This window comes from Gadus chalcogrammus, chromosome 8 (assembly GCF_026213295.1).
Source record: "Gadus chalcogrammus isolate NIFS_2021 chromosome 8, NIFS_Gcha_1.0, whole genome shotgun sequence".
Classification (NCBI taxonomy): domain Eukaryota; kingdom Metazoa; phylum Chordata; class Actinopteri; order Gadiformes; family Gadidae; genus Gadus; species Gadus chalcogrammus.
Window position 1 is genome coordinate 20,474,789 of NC_079419.1, and position 15,084 is coordinate 20,489,872.

The 15,084-nt window shown below is 48.0% G+C and overlaps 1 protein-coding gene across 2 annotated transcripts in view; it reads right to left on the minus strand.

Moving 5' to 3' along the window:
* Window positions 1-4,456: 4,456 nt before the first annotated feature.
* The window catches only part of angptl1b (angiopoietin-like 1b), an 11,295-nt gene continuing 667 nt past the window's right edge, over window positions 4,457-15,084 (minus strand). The window contains exons 2-5 of one of the 2 annotated variants that reach the window (XM_056597733.1): window positions 10,561-11,397; window positions 9,058-9,251; window positions 7,067-7,337; window positions 4,457-5,738 (exon numbers count right to left, since the gene is read on the minus strand). In XM_056597733.1, the coding sequence (XP_056453708.1) occupies window positions 5,551-5,738; window positions 7,067-7,337; window positions 9,058-9,251; window positions 10,561-11,371 (1,464 nt within the window). In that variant the 5' untranslated portion in view covers window positions 11,372-11,397 and the 3' untranslated portion in view covers window positions 4,457-5,550. Of the gene's footprint in view, window positions 5,739-7,066; window positions 7,338-9,057; window positions 9,252-10,560; window positions 11,412-15,084 lie in introns of both variants that reach the window. The other variant, XM_056597732.1, reaches the window with a different exon arrangement.

The following is a 15,084-nucleotide window of genomic DNA, read 5'->3' on the forward strand; positions in this document are numbered from 1 at the left end:
TTAAATGTCATCATTCTATTGATAACTAATCGGACCACGTGACATATTACCAGTTTTATAAATTATTATTATACAAATAGGTCAAATACGATTAATCCTGATTCTTGACAAATCTAAGGTCATTTTAAAACCTATGGATCAAAAAATGTTAGGCCTTTTCATGGGACTTTGGACATTTAATCATGTGGTAATCGATGAAGCCATTGAATAGCACTTGTGTATAAGGAAGTTGTGTACAACCACCCCCTGAGCAAGCCCCCACCCCAAACGCACACACGCATGCACACACACACACACACACATACATTTGGCCTTCGGCTATGTTACTTTAATCAACAAAATAGACTTGCAACCACAATGTATATCTCAGCCCTATGACTCACGGCATATATCAGAATACATGGAATCATAAAGCCTAGACTTCAACATAAGAGGAGACCACCAAAGATAATCAAAGAAATTAGAGAAATCACAGTCCTGTATATAACTCTATATTATATATATAACTTTCCTTCCCTTTGAGTCTGCCAATCTTTATATATATGTGATACATAAATATACAAATGCATTACTATTTGAATTGGCTCAGTATCAAATGGCAGATTTGATACTGAGGAAAAGAGAAGCACAATTTTCAAGACTCTGTGGCTGGTCAGTTGTTTGTTATTTCTGGATCTTGCTCAGAGCTTAGGCCTTCATCGACTCCCCTGCACTATCAAAATAAATTACATTCATCCATGGCAACTGTTACTGTGCTCAACATGAGAAAAATGTGCCTAATCTGTGTTTCAGAAATAGACATGTCCGTCAAAATATAAGGGGCCCAAAACATCTTTAATAAATTAAGAATGTTTGTAGTGTTTTCGCTTAAAGCATTAAAAAAGAGGGCTTTAAAGGAATGAGGAAGACCACTATTCAAACATTTCATTCAGGATAAACACATTTTGTTCCACAGTTCCTGGACATGGGAATATATTGAGTGTTTTATTTATAGGTCTGCCTGCCCTATTGATGTAAGGTGCGGTTTAGAGGTATTTGCCTTCTCCTTCAGTGAGTCGAATTCATCATTTTATGCCAATTCCATTTTCCGAAGTAAATCTGGTCCTATTTTTATGTATTCCACTGTATTCATTTGTTAAATATCCTAAATCCTAAGTGGCATTATTATAATCGCTTTTGGATGAAAATTAAAATCTACCAAGAGTATGACGTCACTTTGTCATAAAGCAGAATGAGATCATCAAGTCTATAGATCACTCATGCTGTTAAAGTAAAAGCTGAGGTCTTGATGTTGAGCAGGTATTTTTATTTTTATTTAAACATACAATTTCTATCATCGCTTTTTTTGTCTCGGAAAAGTACAAGGTGAGCTTTTTGTACTTTAGATTCGGTATAGTATATGAGCAGCCCTTTTTCAAGGATGTTCTGTGCGATGTGTACTTGATTCAGGAGATGTTGCAAAATAAGATATTTTTAGTTAAAAAAACGCAGAAAAAAAAAATCAGTCTCTCTTTATCTGAGAGACTGAAATACAGCTGCAAACATTCAACAAACACCCCTGCACCTCATATAAGCCATCTTCTCTTTCCCAGAAATCCGCCTAACACGGCAGCCATTTTGGTGGTCGAAGCACCCTGGCACTCAAGAAGTTCCACCAAGAAGAAGACAGAGAGGACTTTCTCCCAGGCCAGACCTCCAATCGTCTCCCTAGGGACTAGGCAGCCCACCCCGAACCTCGTCCTGAGTGTGGTTCACCCACCAAGGAGCCGAGGGATGTCCCCTTCTCTGTTGCAGCCAATGAATGGCCTGGATTTTCTTTGCAGGTGTGAGGTGAGGAGCCATGACACCCCTCTAAGAGTTTAACATGACTAAGAGAGTGTCTGACTTACGGCTCTTGGGGCCCGCAAGGTATGAAGAAGGCCGCCCCCCCATTTCTCCGTCGGGCGGCAACGTACGCCTTTCTCAAGACAGAAACCCCCAAAAGCTGTCAGACTGACGGACAGAGTTTGTTGGACGGTTGGACATGATCTTAACAGACAGTGGACAATTGCCACCCAATAATGAATACACACATCCTGGTTGGAATTTCTTGACACATGTCTCTCACAAGAACCACGACAGGGTGTCATTGAGGCGTAACTGTACTCACACACACACACACACACACACACACACACACACACACACACACACACACACACACACACACACACACACACACACACACAGTTACACACACGCCAGCACACCAACACATACATACACATATACTCAGATACTTAGGCACACATGCAAACAAACACATGCAAGCATGGACAAAACACAGACTGTCACACTTTAAAACATTCTTATTATAGTGAGGCTGCTACAATGATCCAATGTCAAATATTACAGACTCTACAAAGAGTTTACACTGGAGCTTTCTTTTATATGCGGAGAACCTTCTCACCCAAGCTTCTTGAAATAGAAACCAGAATAAGGGTTCTCTTTGTACAGCATGACTTGCAACCAAATAATTATAATATTTGAAAGTCAAATCCCTCCCTTCTTCTCCCAACAGCTAACCTTTCTTACCACAACAATGACAAAGATGACAAGCAACCAGTATACCACTTATGACAGCATAAATCCACAGGACGGGCCCAAGCCATGTTGCTCAACTGTATTTTATTGCTGTGTTTGAAATGCACCAATTTTCAGTGCAGTGAGTCACTGCCCTGAGAAACTTTATTATCCACATAGTCTTTAAGAGCCTGTCTCGGTATGGGCTGTTGTTATTTTATTGTTACATTTTTATGTTCTCTGAACATTCCCTAGTAAAAAAATATTGAAACAACGTCTTCTTTTCCTTTGCCTTCGGTTGTCCCCTCATATATATTGCATTTTTAATGTGTGAGAAAGGTAAAGACCAAAACAACAAAAGAAACAGCGTGGCGTGACTGGGAGGGTCGCTGTAGTTAATCAGCTGCAACATGAGATCCGGTTTATCTTCAGTATTTCTGACGGTGAGCGGATGTTACATCATTACATCTTATGTCCCCCACAGGATGAGGGGTAGGGGGTGAGGGGGAGGGGTAAAGGGGGAGAAGTGAGAGGGGGAGAGGTGAGGGGGAGAGGGTAGAGGGTGAGGGGGAGGGGTAGAGGGGGAGAGGTGAGAGGGGGAGAGGTGAGGGGGAGGGGGTAGAGGGTGAGTGAGAGGGGGAGAGGGGGAGGGGTAGAGGGGGAGAGGTGAGGGGGAGAGGGTAGAGGGGGAGGGGTAGAGGGGGAGGGTGAGGGGTAGAGGGGGAGAGGTGAGGGGGAGAGGGTAGAAGGTGAGGGGTAGAGGGGGAGAGGTGAGGGGGAGAGGGTAAAGGGTGAGGATGAGGGGGGAGGGGTGATGGGTAGAGGGTAAGGTGGAGAGGGGTGAGGGGTAGAGGGTGAGGGGTGAGAGGTAGAAGGTGAGGGGTGAGGGGTAGGGGGAGAGTGGTAGAAGGTGAGGGGTAGAGGGTCAGGGGTAGAGGGTGAGGGGTGAGGGGTAGAGGGGGAGGGGTAGAGGGTGAGGGGTAGAGGGTGAGGGGTAGAGGGTGAGGGGGTAGAGGGTGAGGGGTGAGGGCTAGAGGGTGAGGGGTAGAGGGTGAGGGGGAGAGGGTGAGGGGTAGAGGGTGAGGGGTGAGGGGGGAGGGGGGGAGGGGTAGAGGGTGAGGGGTAGGGGTGAGGGGGGAGGGGGTGAGGGGTAGAGGGTGAGGGGTAGGGGTAAGGGGGGAGGGGGTGAGGGGTAGAGGGGTAGAGGGTGAGGGGGAGAGGGTGAGGGGTAGAGGGTGAGGGGTTGTTTAGGCCCGTCAGAAGCCCCCAGACGACCCCTTGCTCGACCACGAGCCCCGATCCCCAGCGGATCGGTTTCTCCCTTCCTCTCCACTGATTACAGACTACAGACTATACAGAGAGCCATTGCTCTCTCTCTCTCTCCCTCTCTCTCTCTCTCTCTCTCTCTCTCTCTCTCTCTCTCTCTCTCTCTCTCTCTCTCTCTCTCTCTCTCTCTTTCTCTCTCTCTCTCGCTCTCTCTCGCCCTCTCTCTCGCTCTTGTCTTTGCCCTCTTTCTCTCTCTGTCTCTCTCCCTCTCCCTCGCCAAAGTTTTTATTTGTGAGTGATATTCAAAAACATACTTCTCAGGCACTTTCTATGGAAAGAATGTAAATGTCTCTGTATTTAAAAAGATGAGGGGAAGGGGAGGAGGAAGGGGAGGGGAGAGGAAACGTTGGCAATTTGGAAAGATTCCATCCCAGTGTCAGCTCTCCCCCACCTCCCTTCTATCCAATCATTCCCATTTCTCCTTCTTGCCCTCTCCCCTCCCCTCCGCTCCCTCCTCCCTCTCCCTCTCCCTCTCCCTCTCTCTCTCCTCTCTCTCTCTCACTCTCTCTTCTCTCTCTCTCTCTCTCTCTCTCTCTCTCTCTCTCTCTCTCTCTCTCTCTCTCTCTCTCTCTCTCTTTTTCTCTCTCTCTCATGCCTCTCTCCCGTCTCTGTCTCCCCATCCTGTTTGGCATTCAGCAATGTGTTTCTCGTTGTCTCCACCAAATCCTCTTAGACTCAATTTGCTTGGTTGGCATTTTTATACTGCGCCAAAACCAACTGGAGACCACGTCACTTCACCCCCCTCCCCCCTCCTTCTCTCACAGCGATACATGTTGATCCAGGTTGATGGAAGAAATTTAATCTTTAGCATAACTGGAAGGGCATTAATACAACAAGCATTTATATTCCTCTCAGAATGACACTCATAAATACAGTTGGAAAGGAGGGGAGAAACTATTTTTGAAAGATTATTTTGCTGTTTCCTTGGTATCGATATTTAAAGATAAATTATAAAATGTCTGTAACATATAGAGTTATTAAGGCCATTGCCAGTTTAGGATGACGCCATACATCAGGCTACTCTTTTCTAGTGATAACTACGGAACAGAAACCATATCTGAACAAGTCATTAAGTTTTGTACTATTTACGCATATAGTTTGGTCATATGTAGTAGTCAGTGGGGACTATATAGAATCTGATTACTCTAAAAAAACATAATTATTTGAACTGTGTAACCTGAATTGTGACTGGATCTTGAGTTTGATTTTGAATGCAAGTGTGCATGTATTCTTGGCCATCGTTTTTCAGTCCTCCCTTGGATGTCAATCGATTAAATGCAAATCCTCTGCCTGCAGAGGCGAGAGACTTTAAACACTGTTGTCTCTGCCAGGCACACAATTCATGGGGCTTCAATAAACTTTTGGCACTGATCTTGTCTTCTCTTCCTCTTTAGCCATGTACTACAACAAGCTATGTACATATTCATACGGGGGGTCCCCATCGCTGTAGGAAGGGATCTGGAGAAGAAAAACAAAATTCTTCCAATCCCTTGGGAGGTGGGTATAGTTTCTGGGGAGCTGGGGAGACCTTCACAGAAGTAAAGAGCAGGCTTCTCTTTCCAACACTTCTACACAACATTTATACTCACAACAAATACACTCTATAATTTATGTCTGAGGTGCTCCAGCCCGCCCCGTGGCCTCAGCAGGCGCCCTCCACCCTCAGTCTATGGGCCGGACCATGATGCGGACCGCCTTCATGGAGTAGAAGCCCCCGCCGTACTCGGCCCAGAAGATGCCGTCCTGGTACTTGCTGCGGTAGACGCCGCCGGTGTACCACACGCCGTTCAGGTTGGCCTGGCCGCAGCTGTTGTACCACCAGCCTCCCTTCTGGAAGTGGGCGCAGTTACCTTCCGGGAGAGAGCGAGAGAGAGCGAGAGCACGGCAGCGGTGAGATCCTCTGGTTAACCATTGATGCTTTTATCCCCAAAAGTCACTTCATCAGCCTGACACCCAGTGGCGGCGCCAGGGGGGGGCTAGGGGGTGAGAGCACCCCCTAGATTGGCCATAGCACCCCCATAGCACCCCCAAGAAAATAATGGTTTATTTATTATTGTTATTTAATTTCATTCTGAGTTCTTAATAAAATGTATTGTGTGATAATAATATTTTAATCACAAAAGAAAATAACAGATTGAAATAAACAGATTGTTCACGTAGCACGACACAGACACGTTGCGTGCGTGAACGTGATTGTTCAATGAGTAGTAGGCTAAGTAACAGTAATCCTGGCGATCGGTCAATTCTCTTATTATTGTGGTTTTGAGTGCCTACTGTTTGGTTTCATTCATGATTTGATTGTGACCTAAAATAATATACTCTTTTTGAAAGCATTTCTGACTCTTTGCGTGTTTAAGTTAATTCTATCTGACATTCTTATCTGCCGTCTTTAGTTAGAAGTGTATTGAACTTGGTAGGCCTATGTTTAGTTTAATTTGTCGCTCATGGTAGTGGTGACCTGGTAGTCATCTGGCGCAAACTTTAATCCACACACTGAAGTAAGTGAAGTATTTGGGATTACGTTATCTATAACATGCTGCATCCATTTTGACCGTCGGAGATGAACGCGGCTTTGTGCGCGTCCGTCAGAAGTAGCCTAATGACAATAATAAAACGATCGATTTGAATGGCGCTTTTTATGTACCCCATAGACCCGTTAGAGTGCAAACGTGTAAACATATGTGAAGATATGGTGGGGAGGTGTTGTAGTAGAGAAAATTGAGACTCATATGCTATCACCCTAATTTCATAGCACCCTCAGTAAAACGCTGAGCACCCCCATAGCACCACCAGAAAAAAATCTCTGGCGCCGCCACTGCTGACACCCATAAACAATGAAAGGTCGGAGGAAGTTTACATTGACCTTACAATGCAGGTTCCTTTCCCCCCAACATGCCTTAAATGCAATATGGCAAGATGGGAACAACAATTCTGACAAATGTCCTTATTGTAAGGCGCTTTGGATGACAGCGTCGGCTAAATGACCGAAATGGAAATGTAAATGGAATACTAGGTGGAAGATGACAAATTTTTGTTGATTCCTCTCACATCATAATAAGTTTCCTTATCTTTTTTTTAAATCTTTTTGTTCGTAGCATTAGCTTAGCTTTGGTAGCCTCCTGCCTCATGAGACCCCCGCTCCCACTGCGGCGTCCCCCGCCGCGTGCCGCCCTCCTACCGGCGTAGCCATCCTTGTCGCGGTCCAGCGTGGTGAACTGCTTGCCGTTGTGGCTGCCGAGCGAGTCTCCGGCGTTCCCCTGGTAGGTGCCCAGCCGCAGCCTGTAGCCCTCGGCCTCGGGCTCCAGGTGGAAGCTGCTGTACTGGGCGTACACCTTCTTGCCCGTCCAGTCCTCCAGCTCCACCAGCAGCTTGTAGTCTCCCTGCCGCCCCAGCTTGTAGATCCCCTCCAGCCCCAGCCAGTACTCCCCGTCGATGTTCCCGAAGCCACTCTGCGTGAGGGGAGATTACAGGAGCGTCAGAGGATGATTACAGAAGATACGGTTCCTGTGGGAGTCTTTGGCCTTCGTCAAGAGTAAAGGGATGGGGGGGGGGATTGTTTAGGTGGACTTGAAACAAAAATCTGGGACGTGTATCAGTCGGATAACGGTTTGGTTGACAATCCCGAGAAACCAATTACAAAGTACATTCTTTTAAACGGAGACACATGGCCCACCATGGCATGCGAAGGCTGCTCTCCTCTCAGAGTTCCTTCTCAAAGGAGAAACCAAGGTATTCAGAAAAAAAAAAAAGAAGAAGAAGAAAAGCCCTGCATCAATCCAGAGAATGGTTGTGCGATGGGCTCCTCTTTCAAACTGGCCCAGCACCCCATGCCGTGGATCAGCGGGTAACAGCGATACTCTAGCAGCCTGTTGAATAATCACCAGCATTATGCCTCTGGCAGCATGCCTCTGACACACTTCACCAGGGAGGGCTGGGCCGCGGTGGGCTGGATTAACTGCTGGAGGCCCCTGAGGATGATGAATGATGTGGGCTCTCATGACGGTCGGTTTGGGTGGTTGGGTATGGGAAGGGGTGGGGGGGGTTTGGCCTCTCTCGTTGTGTGCATGAACATGATGACTTTGAGTGGGGGGTGGGCAAATTCATTTTGAAGAGTAATTTAGCTCCCATTTGGGGTGTTTAATACGCACACTGAACAGAACACTGCATCATTCAGTCTGCCAACACTTATACAATCCACCGCGGACAGAGAGAGGGAGGATGGGGGAGAGAAGGGGAGAGGGGGGGAGATAGAAAGGGAGGAAAGGAGTGGGGAGGGAGAGAGGGAGAGGGATAGAGAGAGGGGTGAGAGAGAAAGGAAGAGAACCAAAGGAGAAATGATTGAAAAAGAGAGCATGGAATGGAAGGAGAAAGAGTGTAAGAGTGTGAGAGAGGCAGAATTTGAGAGGGATAGAGAGAGAAGGGGGAGAAAGAGGGAAAGTGGGAGCGATTGAGAAGAAGACGGTCAGCCGGGCTGTAGAGACAGAAGAAGATGGTTAGTAGGTCTGTTAGCAGCAGCGGCAGCGTAGCGGTGGTTTGGGTGGTGAGGAGTGGGGGTCGAGCTGACACTGAGCTGTGGAACATACTTTCCTACGAGGCCTGCATACTAAAGGCCGTCTAACGTTTCATAATGGGATTCCCAAGAAACGGAGCCCCGTCGGCGGCCCTCTCGCTCTCTCTCTCCGTCTCCGGGCTGCTGACTCAGGCTGTCTGCGTTACCGCCGACTCAGGAACACTTCAGTCTGGGCCGCGGAGGGGGATGAGGTCCTCCACAACGCTCCGCACCAGATGGCCTCTCACACACAAACGCACACACACTTCTGGATCTCCAGGTCCATGTAACAACAACACCCCGGCTGTTTGGACAGGAACGGATCACAGGCGGAGTGAGGATGAGGAGGGAGACAGAGGGAGCAGGGTGGGGGGGGGGGGGGGGGGGGAGAGTGGGAACGAGGGGGGGGGGGGAGAGTGGGAACGAGGGGGAACGAGGGAGAGAATAGGGAGAAGAAGAGTGAGGAAAGAGGGCTAGAGAGAGGGTGACAAGAAGAGGAAGGGAGAGGAAGGAGCGGGAGAGGGGGGGGGGGGGAGAAGGGGAGGGGAGGAGGAGAAAGACAGAGGGGGAGGGGAGAAGCAAGCGAGAACCTCCCCCAGTGGAGCCCTGTGCATCCTCACCTTGTAGCTGTCCCAGTTCCTGAAGAAGTTGACGGAGCCGTCTCTGCGGCTCTGGATGACGGTCCAGCCCCCGTTGTCCATGCCCTGCTCACACCACACCTGCAGCGGCCGCGACGCCTCCTCGGGCCGGATCAGGTACACCCCGCTGCTGGTGTGGCCGGCCTCCTGGGCGTGGAGGCAGTCTCTGTATGGACCTGGGGCCGGGCGGCACAGGGGACATGGACCGCTTCATTCAATCTCATGGATGATGCATAAGCTGAGGATAAAAGCGTCTGCTGAAGGCCCTTCATGTAAATGTAATCTATTAGAAAGCATTCAGTACATAAATGAACACCTTTGAACATTTAGCAGTAGATAGAGGAGTAGTAGAAGAGATACACATTTCTATATGGGGCTACACAGTAGTACCTTTGTTGCTTTTTCACCTTAGCGCCCCCCCCCCCCTCCCTCCTAAAGTATACTACCACTCCTAATTAAAACAAAATTTAAATCACAAGCAGATGTGTCTGAGCAGCCAGTTTATGTTGCGGAATATTAACAGCCTGCCCGTCACATGCTGTTTAGAGAGAGTCCGTTACAGCCTGGGATGGAACGTACCATTCAAGCACGGGATGGAACGTACCCTTCCAGCCTGGGTTGGAACGTACCATTCCAGCCTGGGTTGGAACGTACCATTCCAGCCTGGGTTGGAACGTACCATTCCAGCCTGGATTGGAATTTACCACTCCAGCCTGGGTTGGAACGTACCATTCCAGCCTGGGTTGGAACGTACCATTCCAGGCTTGGATGTGTCTTTGTTTCTCTCTCAGTGTACGTCGCGGTGGGGACACTCTGCCTTGAAATCCTACACTCAGCTTTTGGGGCTGAATAATGGAACATGTCAACAGCCCTGGGCTGATGAGGAAAATGGCAGCACAGGTTTTTCTGTGGTTGAGGTGTATTTGTGCTCAGCCATATCCCCCTGAGACCCCTTCCCTTTTAGTCTGTTTCTCACCCTCCCCTTCCACCTGAATTCAGACATTACTACATTTTTATTTCCATCACGGCTTGTGTTTGCTTTTGGTTTGGAGAGAGGATGTAGTTACAGCTGAAAATGCAAATCTTTGACCCTTTGGGACACAGAGGGCCTGGTTTACCTGCGGCCCAGTTGAACTGAGAAAGGAACTTTATTTTCTGGTTTATCCCTTTGGATGATGAACTAATCAATTCACATATAGTAAACTGCCAGCCAATCTCTCTCTATTTTCTCTCCCTCTCTTTCTCCCTCTTGCGTCCTCACTCTCCTCCTCTCTTGCTCTCCATCTGTCCATCTCCTTCTCTCTCTGTCTCTCTCTGTGTCTCTCTCTTCCTCCTTCTATGTTATATTAATCTGCTAACTCGGTTGCAACTGGTTGTTCTGATGTTCTGGCCCCCATAATGCATTGCCTTCCCCAATAGACAGACTATTCTTACCTAAACACCCCATAACCTGACCTGAACCGGCCCCCTTTCGGACACCCTCACCTTCCACACTGAAGTTGCCTGCCGGCGGCTTCTGGGCCTCCATGGTGCTTCCCGTCGGCGACGGTCCCGAGCGAGAGCCCCTCTCCCGCGGTACCTCCCGGCCGTTGTCCCTCTGGATCTCGTTGGTGAAGCGCGGCACGCTGACCGGCAGGTTCTCAGGGACCACCTGCACCAGCGGCGGCCCCTCGGGGTGGTGGTCCCGCCTGCGTCCGTACACTTGCATGCAGCGCTCCTCGAGCGCGGCGATCAGCACCGACTGGTTGTTGACCACGGCCGACAGCGCGGAGAAGCGCGTCTCCAGCTCGCGGTAGCGCGAGGACAGCCGCAGCGACTCGGCCGTGGCGTTGAGCACGCGCGTCTCCAGCTGAGCCAGCTCCAGGGAGTTGTCCCGCTTGCGGATGATCTCGTGCAGAAGCTGCATGTACAGCTGCGTCACGCGGGAGTTCATGTTGCGGCTCTCCTTGCGCAGCAGCTTCATCTCGTTCACCAGGTTGCCGTCCACGTCCACCACCAGCTTCAGGGTCTCCACCTCCCGCCGCTGCTTGGACAGGAGGTCCCGCACCGAGGCCACGTCCAGGCGTGTCACGCGGTCCTTGTCGGTGGCGTATCCGCGGGCCGCGCAGATGGGGCCTGTGATCTTCTGCTCGGGGACCAGGAAGGTGTAGGAGCACTTCTTGGGGTCCCCGCTGTGGTCGTTGGGGGCCCTTCGTGTCCGCGAGAGGAGGGGGTTCTTGGCCAGGCCTTGGGTGCCGGTCCACAGGGACAGTCCACAAAGCACTAGCAGGCCCCAGGCTGCAGGACACATACTCATCCTCTTTGATTGAATTAATTTAGCTCCTGGAGAAACAAACCTGAAGATTAAGATTATAGACAGGTCCGATTTAATTATTTGGACAGACAGACGGACGGACATCCAAATATCTTTCACAGAATTGAGTTATAAGTTATGTTTAATAATTCATCTCATTGAAAAATGTTTACTGGTTTCCCTCTTTTTACTGAACCCTTATCCGACAGAATGGATCAGAACCTATTCTGGTCCTGTTTAGATTCTGGGATGGAATTTAATTGAAAAACTGACAGCATGTCAGAGAGCACATAAACAGCCTTCACACGTTCAACCTGCGGACCTATATCCAGTGTAGACTAGAGCAGGCAGAACCCTGCTGGTTTGGCCCTTCCCATCTACTGCTGTTCACACGTTCTGCACTAAACTAGTGAATCCTTATCAGTGTCTGGACAGACGAGTGGGCCAGCTGTTCAGACCTGCTGGCCTGGTGTCATATCTGGAGACTGTGGACAAACCATTCCACACAAACACACACAAAAACACACACACACACACACACAGACACACACACACACACACACACACGCACGCACGCACGCACGCACGCACGCACGCACGCACGCACGCACGCACGCACGCACGCACGCACGCACGCACGCACGCACACACACACACACACACACACACACACAGACACACACGTTCCATCCTTGCATCAAACCGAGGTCGCTTCTTGTTTGTTTATTCTTGCTTTGTTGAGTTCAGTTTTGGTGTGAAGATGAGAATTGGCTGAGACTCATCATGTTGAAACGATGTAGAAATGTCTTGGCTAACGTCTGTTTATTCATGTGTAAACAGAAACCTGATATCCATTAAAGGACCAGGCCAGCACAGAGCGGCTATTATGCAATGTTGATCTCGGAAAAATTTGACAAGATTGAGAGCTTCAAGAAAGCTTAGAGATGCTTTGCAAGTCTATGTACCTGGATGATTCTACGATGAATCCTGAAAGCTAGAGATGATGCATAATCATATAGTTAGCATCTTGGAGGCTAGAAGCTAAATATGCATGATATTCACATAGTGGTAGGCTACCGACCGTCCATAAGGCTAGATATTGATTAGCAAAGTGTAAGCATCTTGGATGCTAGATATGTATTAGCAAAGCGCTAACATTTCGGGGCTAGAAATATATTAGAGTAGAGTTGGCAATTTGAAGGCTGCAGAGGCATTGGGATAGAGTCTAGCCTACTGACCTACCAGATAGAGATGTATTCTGCCCTACAAAGACAAACTGCCGTATCTGCTAGAACAGTGAAGCTCTGAACAATGGCTTTAAAGGCATTTTTTTGTCTCATGATTCAATGAAGATTTTGATCCCTAAATATACACAACCAATATGTTTAATCTACGACCCAAACATTTCTGCTACTCTACTACGCCTTTGTTTTATTATGAATGGCCCAGTGTGATGTCCAACCTGAACAACGGTATAGGTTGTCTGTGTAGATTTTCCAAAACAACCCTTATGAACGTTTTAGCCCCCTTTCGCCTGTTAGAAGAAACAGCAATACGATAAATCAAGGTTCTGTCTGCCAAACAAAACAATTACATTTCTAGAGATAAATGAGAATCTTCAGTCAGTGGCTCTGTATGATGTTTATTTTTAGTCAGTTAATGCAAAGTTTTCTATTGTTGCAATGGTAATTCATGCCCGTTGCTATCCCTGAAACCACCCGCTTGCGTGTTGGTTGACTCGATGTCTTTGCATTGTGTAGTCATCGGAGCTGCTGGGTTCACTGCTACATTGTGTAACTGAGGATGGTTCTCCAAATAAAAAACATTCAAGTGACCCAGGTGTTTTTGTGGAGCACAACAGAGGTCTATTTTTGCTTTGCTTCTGTCGAAAGAGATCCATTCCAAAGTTCCTTTTATCAAAATATTTAGTCTAACAAGATCAGCATGACACATTGACAGCTGTTAAAACAACGTCCTTTCAATACAAACATAGATCTTTAAGTGACCCAGGGATGACGTTTTTGTTTGCTTTGATTCTGCTGAAAAATTGGGGTTCCAGGTTACACCACTGAACGTGGCTGACATTTTGCAGGGACTGGATTTTCAGTGCGATCCCACGGCCCCCCTGATTGATAGGTCTAATGGAAGGTTCATATCTCTTTCCGATTACTTAAGATTAATTTATTACAATGCCTTTTATTTCCAATGTGTTGCAATAGTGCAATTGATGATGCTTTGTGAATGACTTCCTGTAAGGCTAGATCCCCCAGATCCCCCATCTCCTCTCTATTTTGGGAGTGCGGGGACGGACGTTGGTTGGATGTGATTGGGTTTTACCGTGCACAGCGACGGAGCTTGGATGAATGACGTTTCATAAATGCCTGCTAGGAGCGGGATCCTAACCTCCATATTCCGTTGCGGGCCATGGCTCCGGAAAGCCAGAGCTAATGGCAGACCAAACTAAGGCTGTTTCTGGCAGCTGGTCAAGCCCTCTGCCAGAAGCCAAGTCCTGTGGAGACTGACGGTGAGAGAGGCTAAATAACAATCATCCCCAGGCCTTCTCCCGGCACACTGGATGGCACGGCCGGCTTTCACATGAAAACAAACCCTTTGGGGGATTGGAACGTGATGCCAGCCAATCAGAGGGCCAGAGGCAGGACAGATCATTGATCATGTCTGTGGTCGCATCCCCAATTTGGGATGCAGCAAAGGCTCCAGACCACAGTTAATGGCGAGGATTGAAAAGCATTGCCGAAGCCCAAACTGCTCTTTGGTAGCATAATTGTGCTGTTTCATCACTTTGTCAGTAGAGGAAAACCATTCTTCACATATAGGAAAGAGAGAAGGATGTGTTTGTTTTATGTTCAATAAGGCATAACGAGTTGCCAACTTTGAATGAAGCTATTTATCTTAAGCTTGGCTTGAGATATATGTCTCACAGTTTGCTGATTGTTAATACAGTTTGACTAACACAATAAAAATAGGAAATGTAAATAAATGGAGAATGAATGCATGATTGAACAAAAGTTTGGCGGGCATCTCTCAGCCCTAAATTTCCATTTTTCTCTCTCTGGAAGGGAACGGTTACAGAAATGGCAGCTTGTTGAATGAAAGTGGGCCATATGTCACAGCTCACACACACACACATCCACACCTTGGCACCGGCACAGAGATATTATTACCCTACGATTTTTCCGTTCTCCGTGCGCAATCACAGTTCATCATCCTTAATAACCGAGCCCGAACTATTGGCTTCTCTGCACGGCCCCTGAACATACACACCACGAATCTCTCTCAGGATCTATAGCCTAACAATCTGCTGACAGTGTTTACACAGAGGTTTCTCGTGGACCTCAACGCCGGCTGTGAATCTCATCAGCCGCGTGTCCGGGGTCACGCGCTTTCTTCAGCCCGCCGCTGCTCTTTGTCAAGCTAGCCGACGACAGCTCTGGCTTTTTTGCGAGTGTTTTTTGCTTTTTTATTTGTAGAAAAATTAGTTAAAGAGTTTTTCCCTTACTCCACCCCCTACGCCAGACTAATAACTTATTTCTATGAGCATTATAAAGGCGGAATGGCCAATAGACAGGCCATCTTTGCGGTGTGAACCCAGCGAAACCATGCCAGCTAGCATGGTCCACTCAGGCGTTGGATCTGGTCTAAAAGCCAGATCCTTTGGTCAGAAATTACATTTTAAAAGTACTGAATAGCCGGTCTCT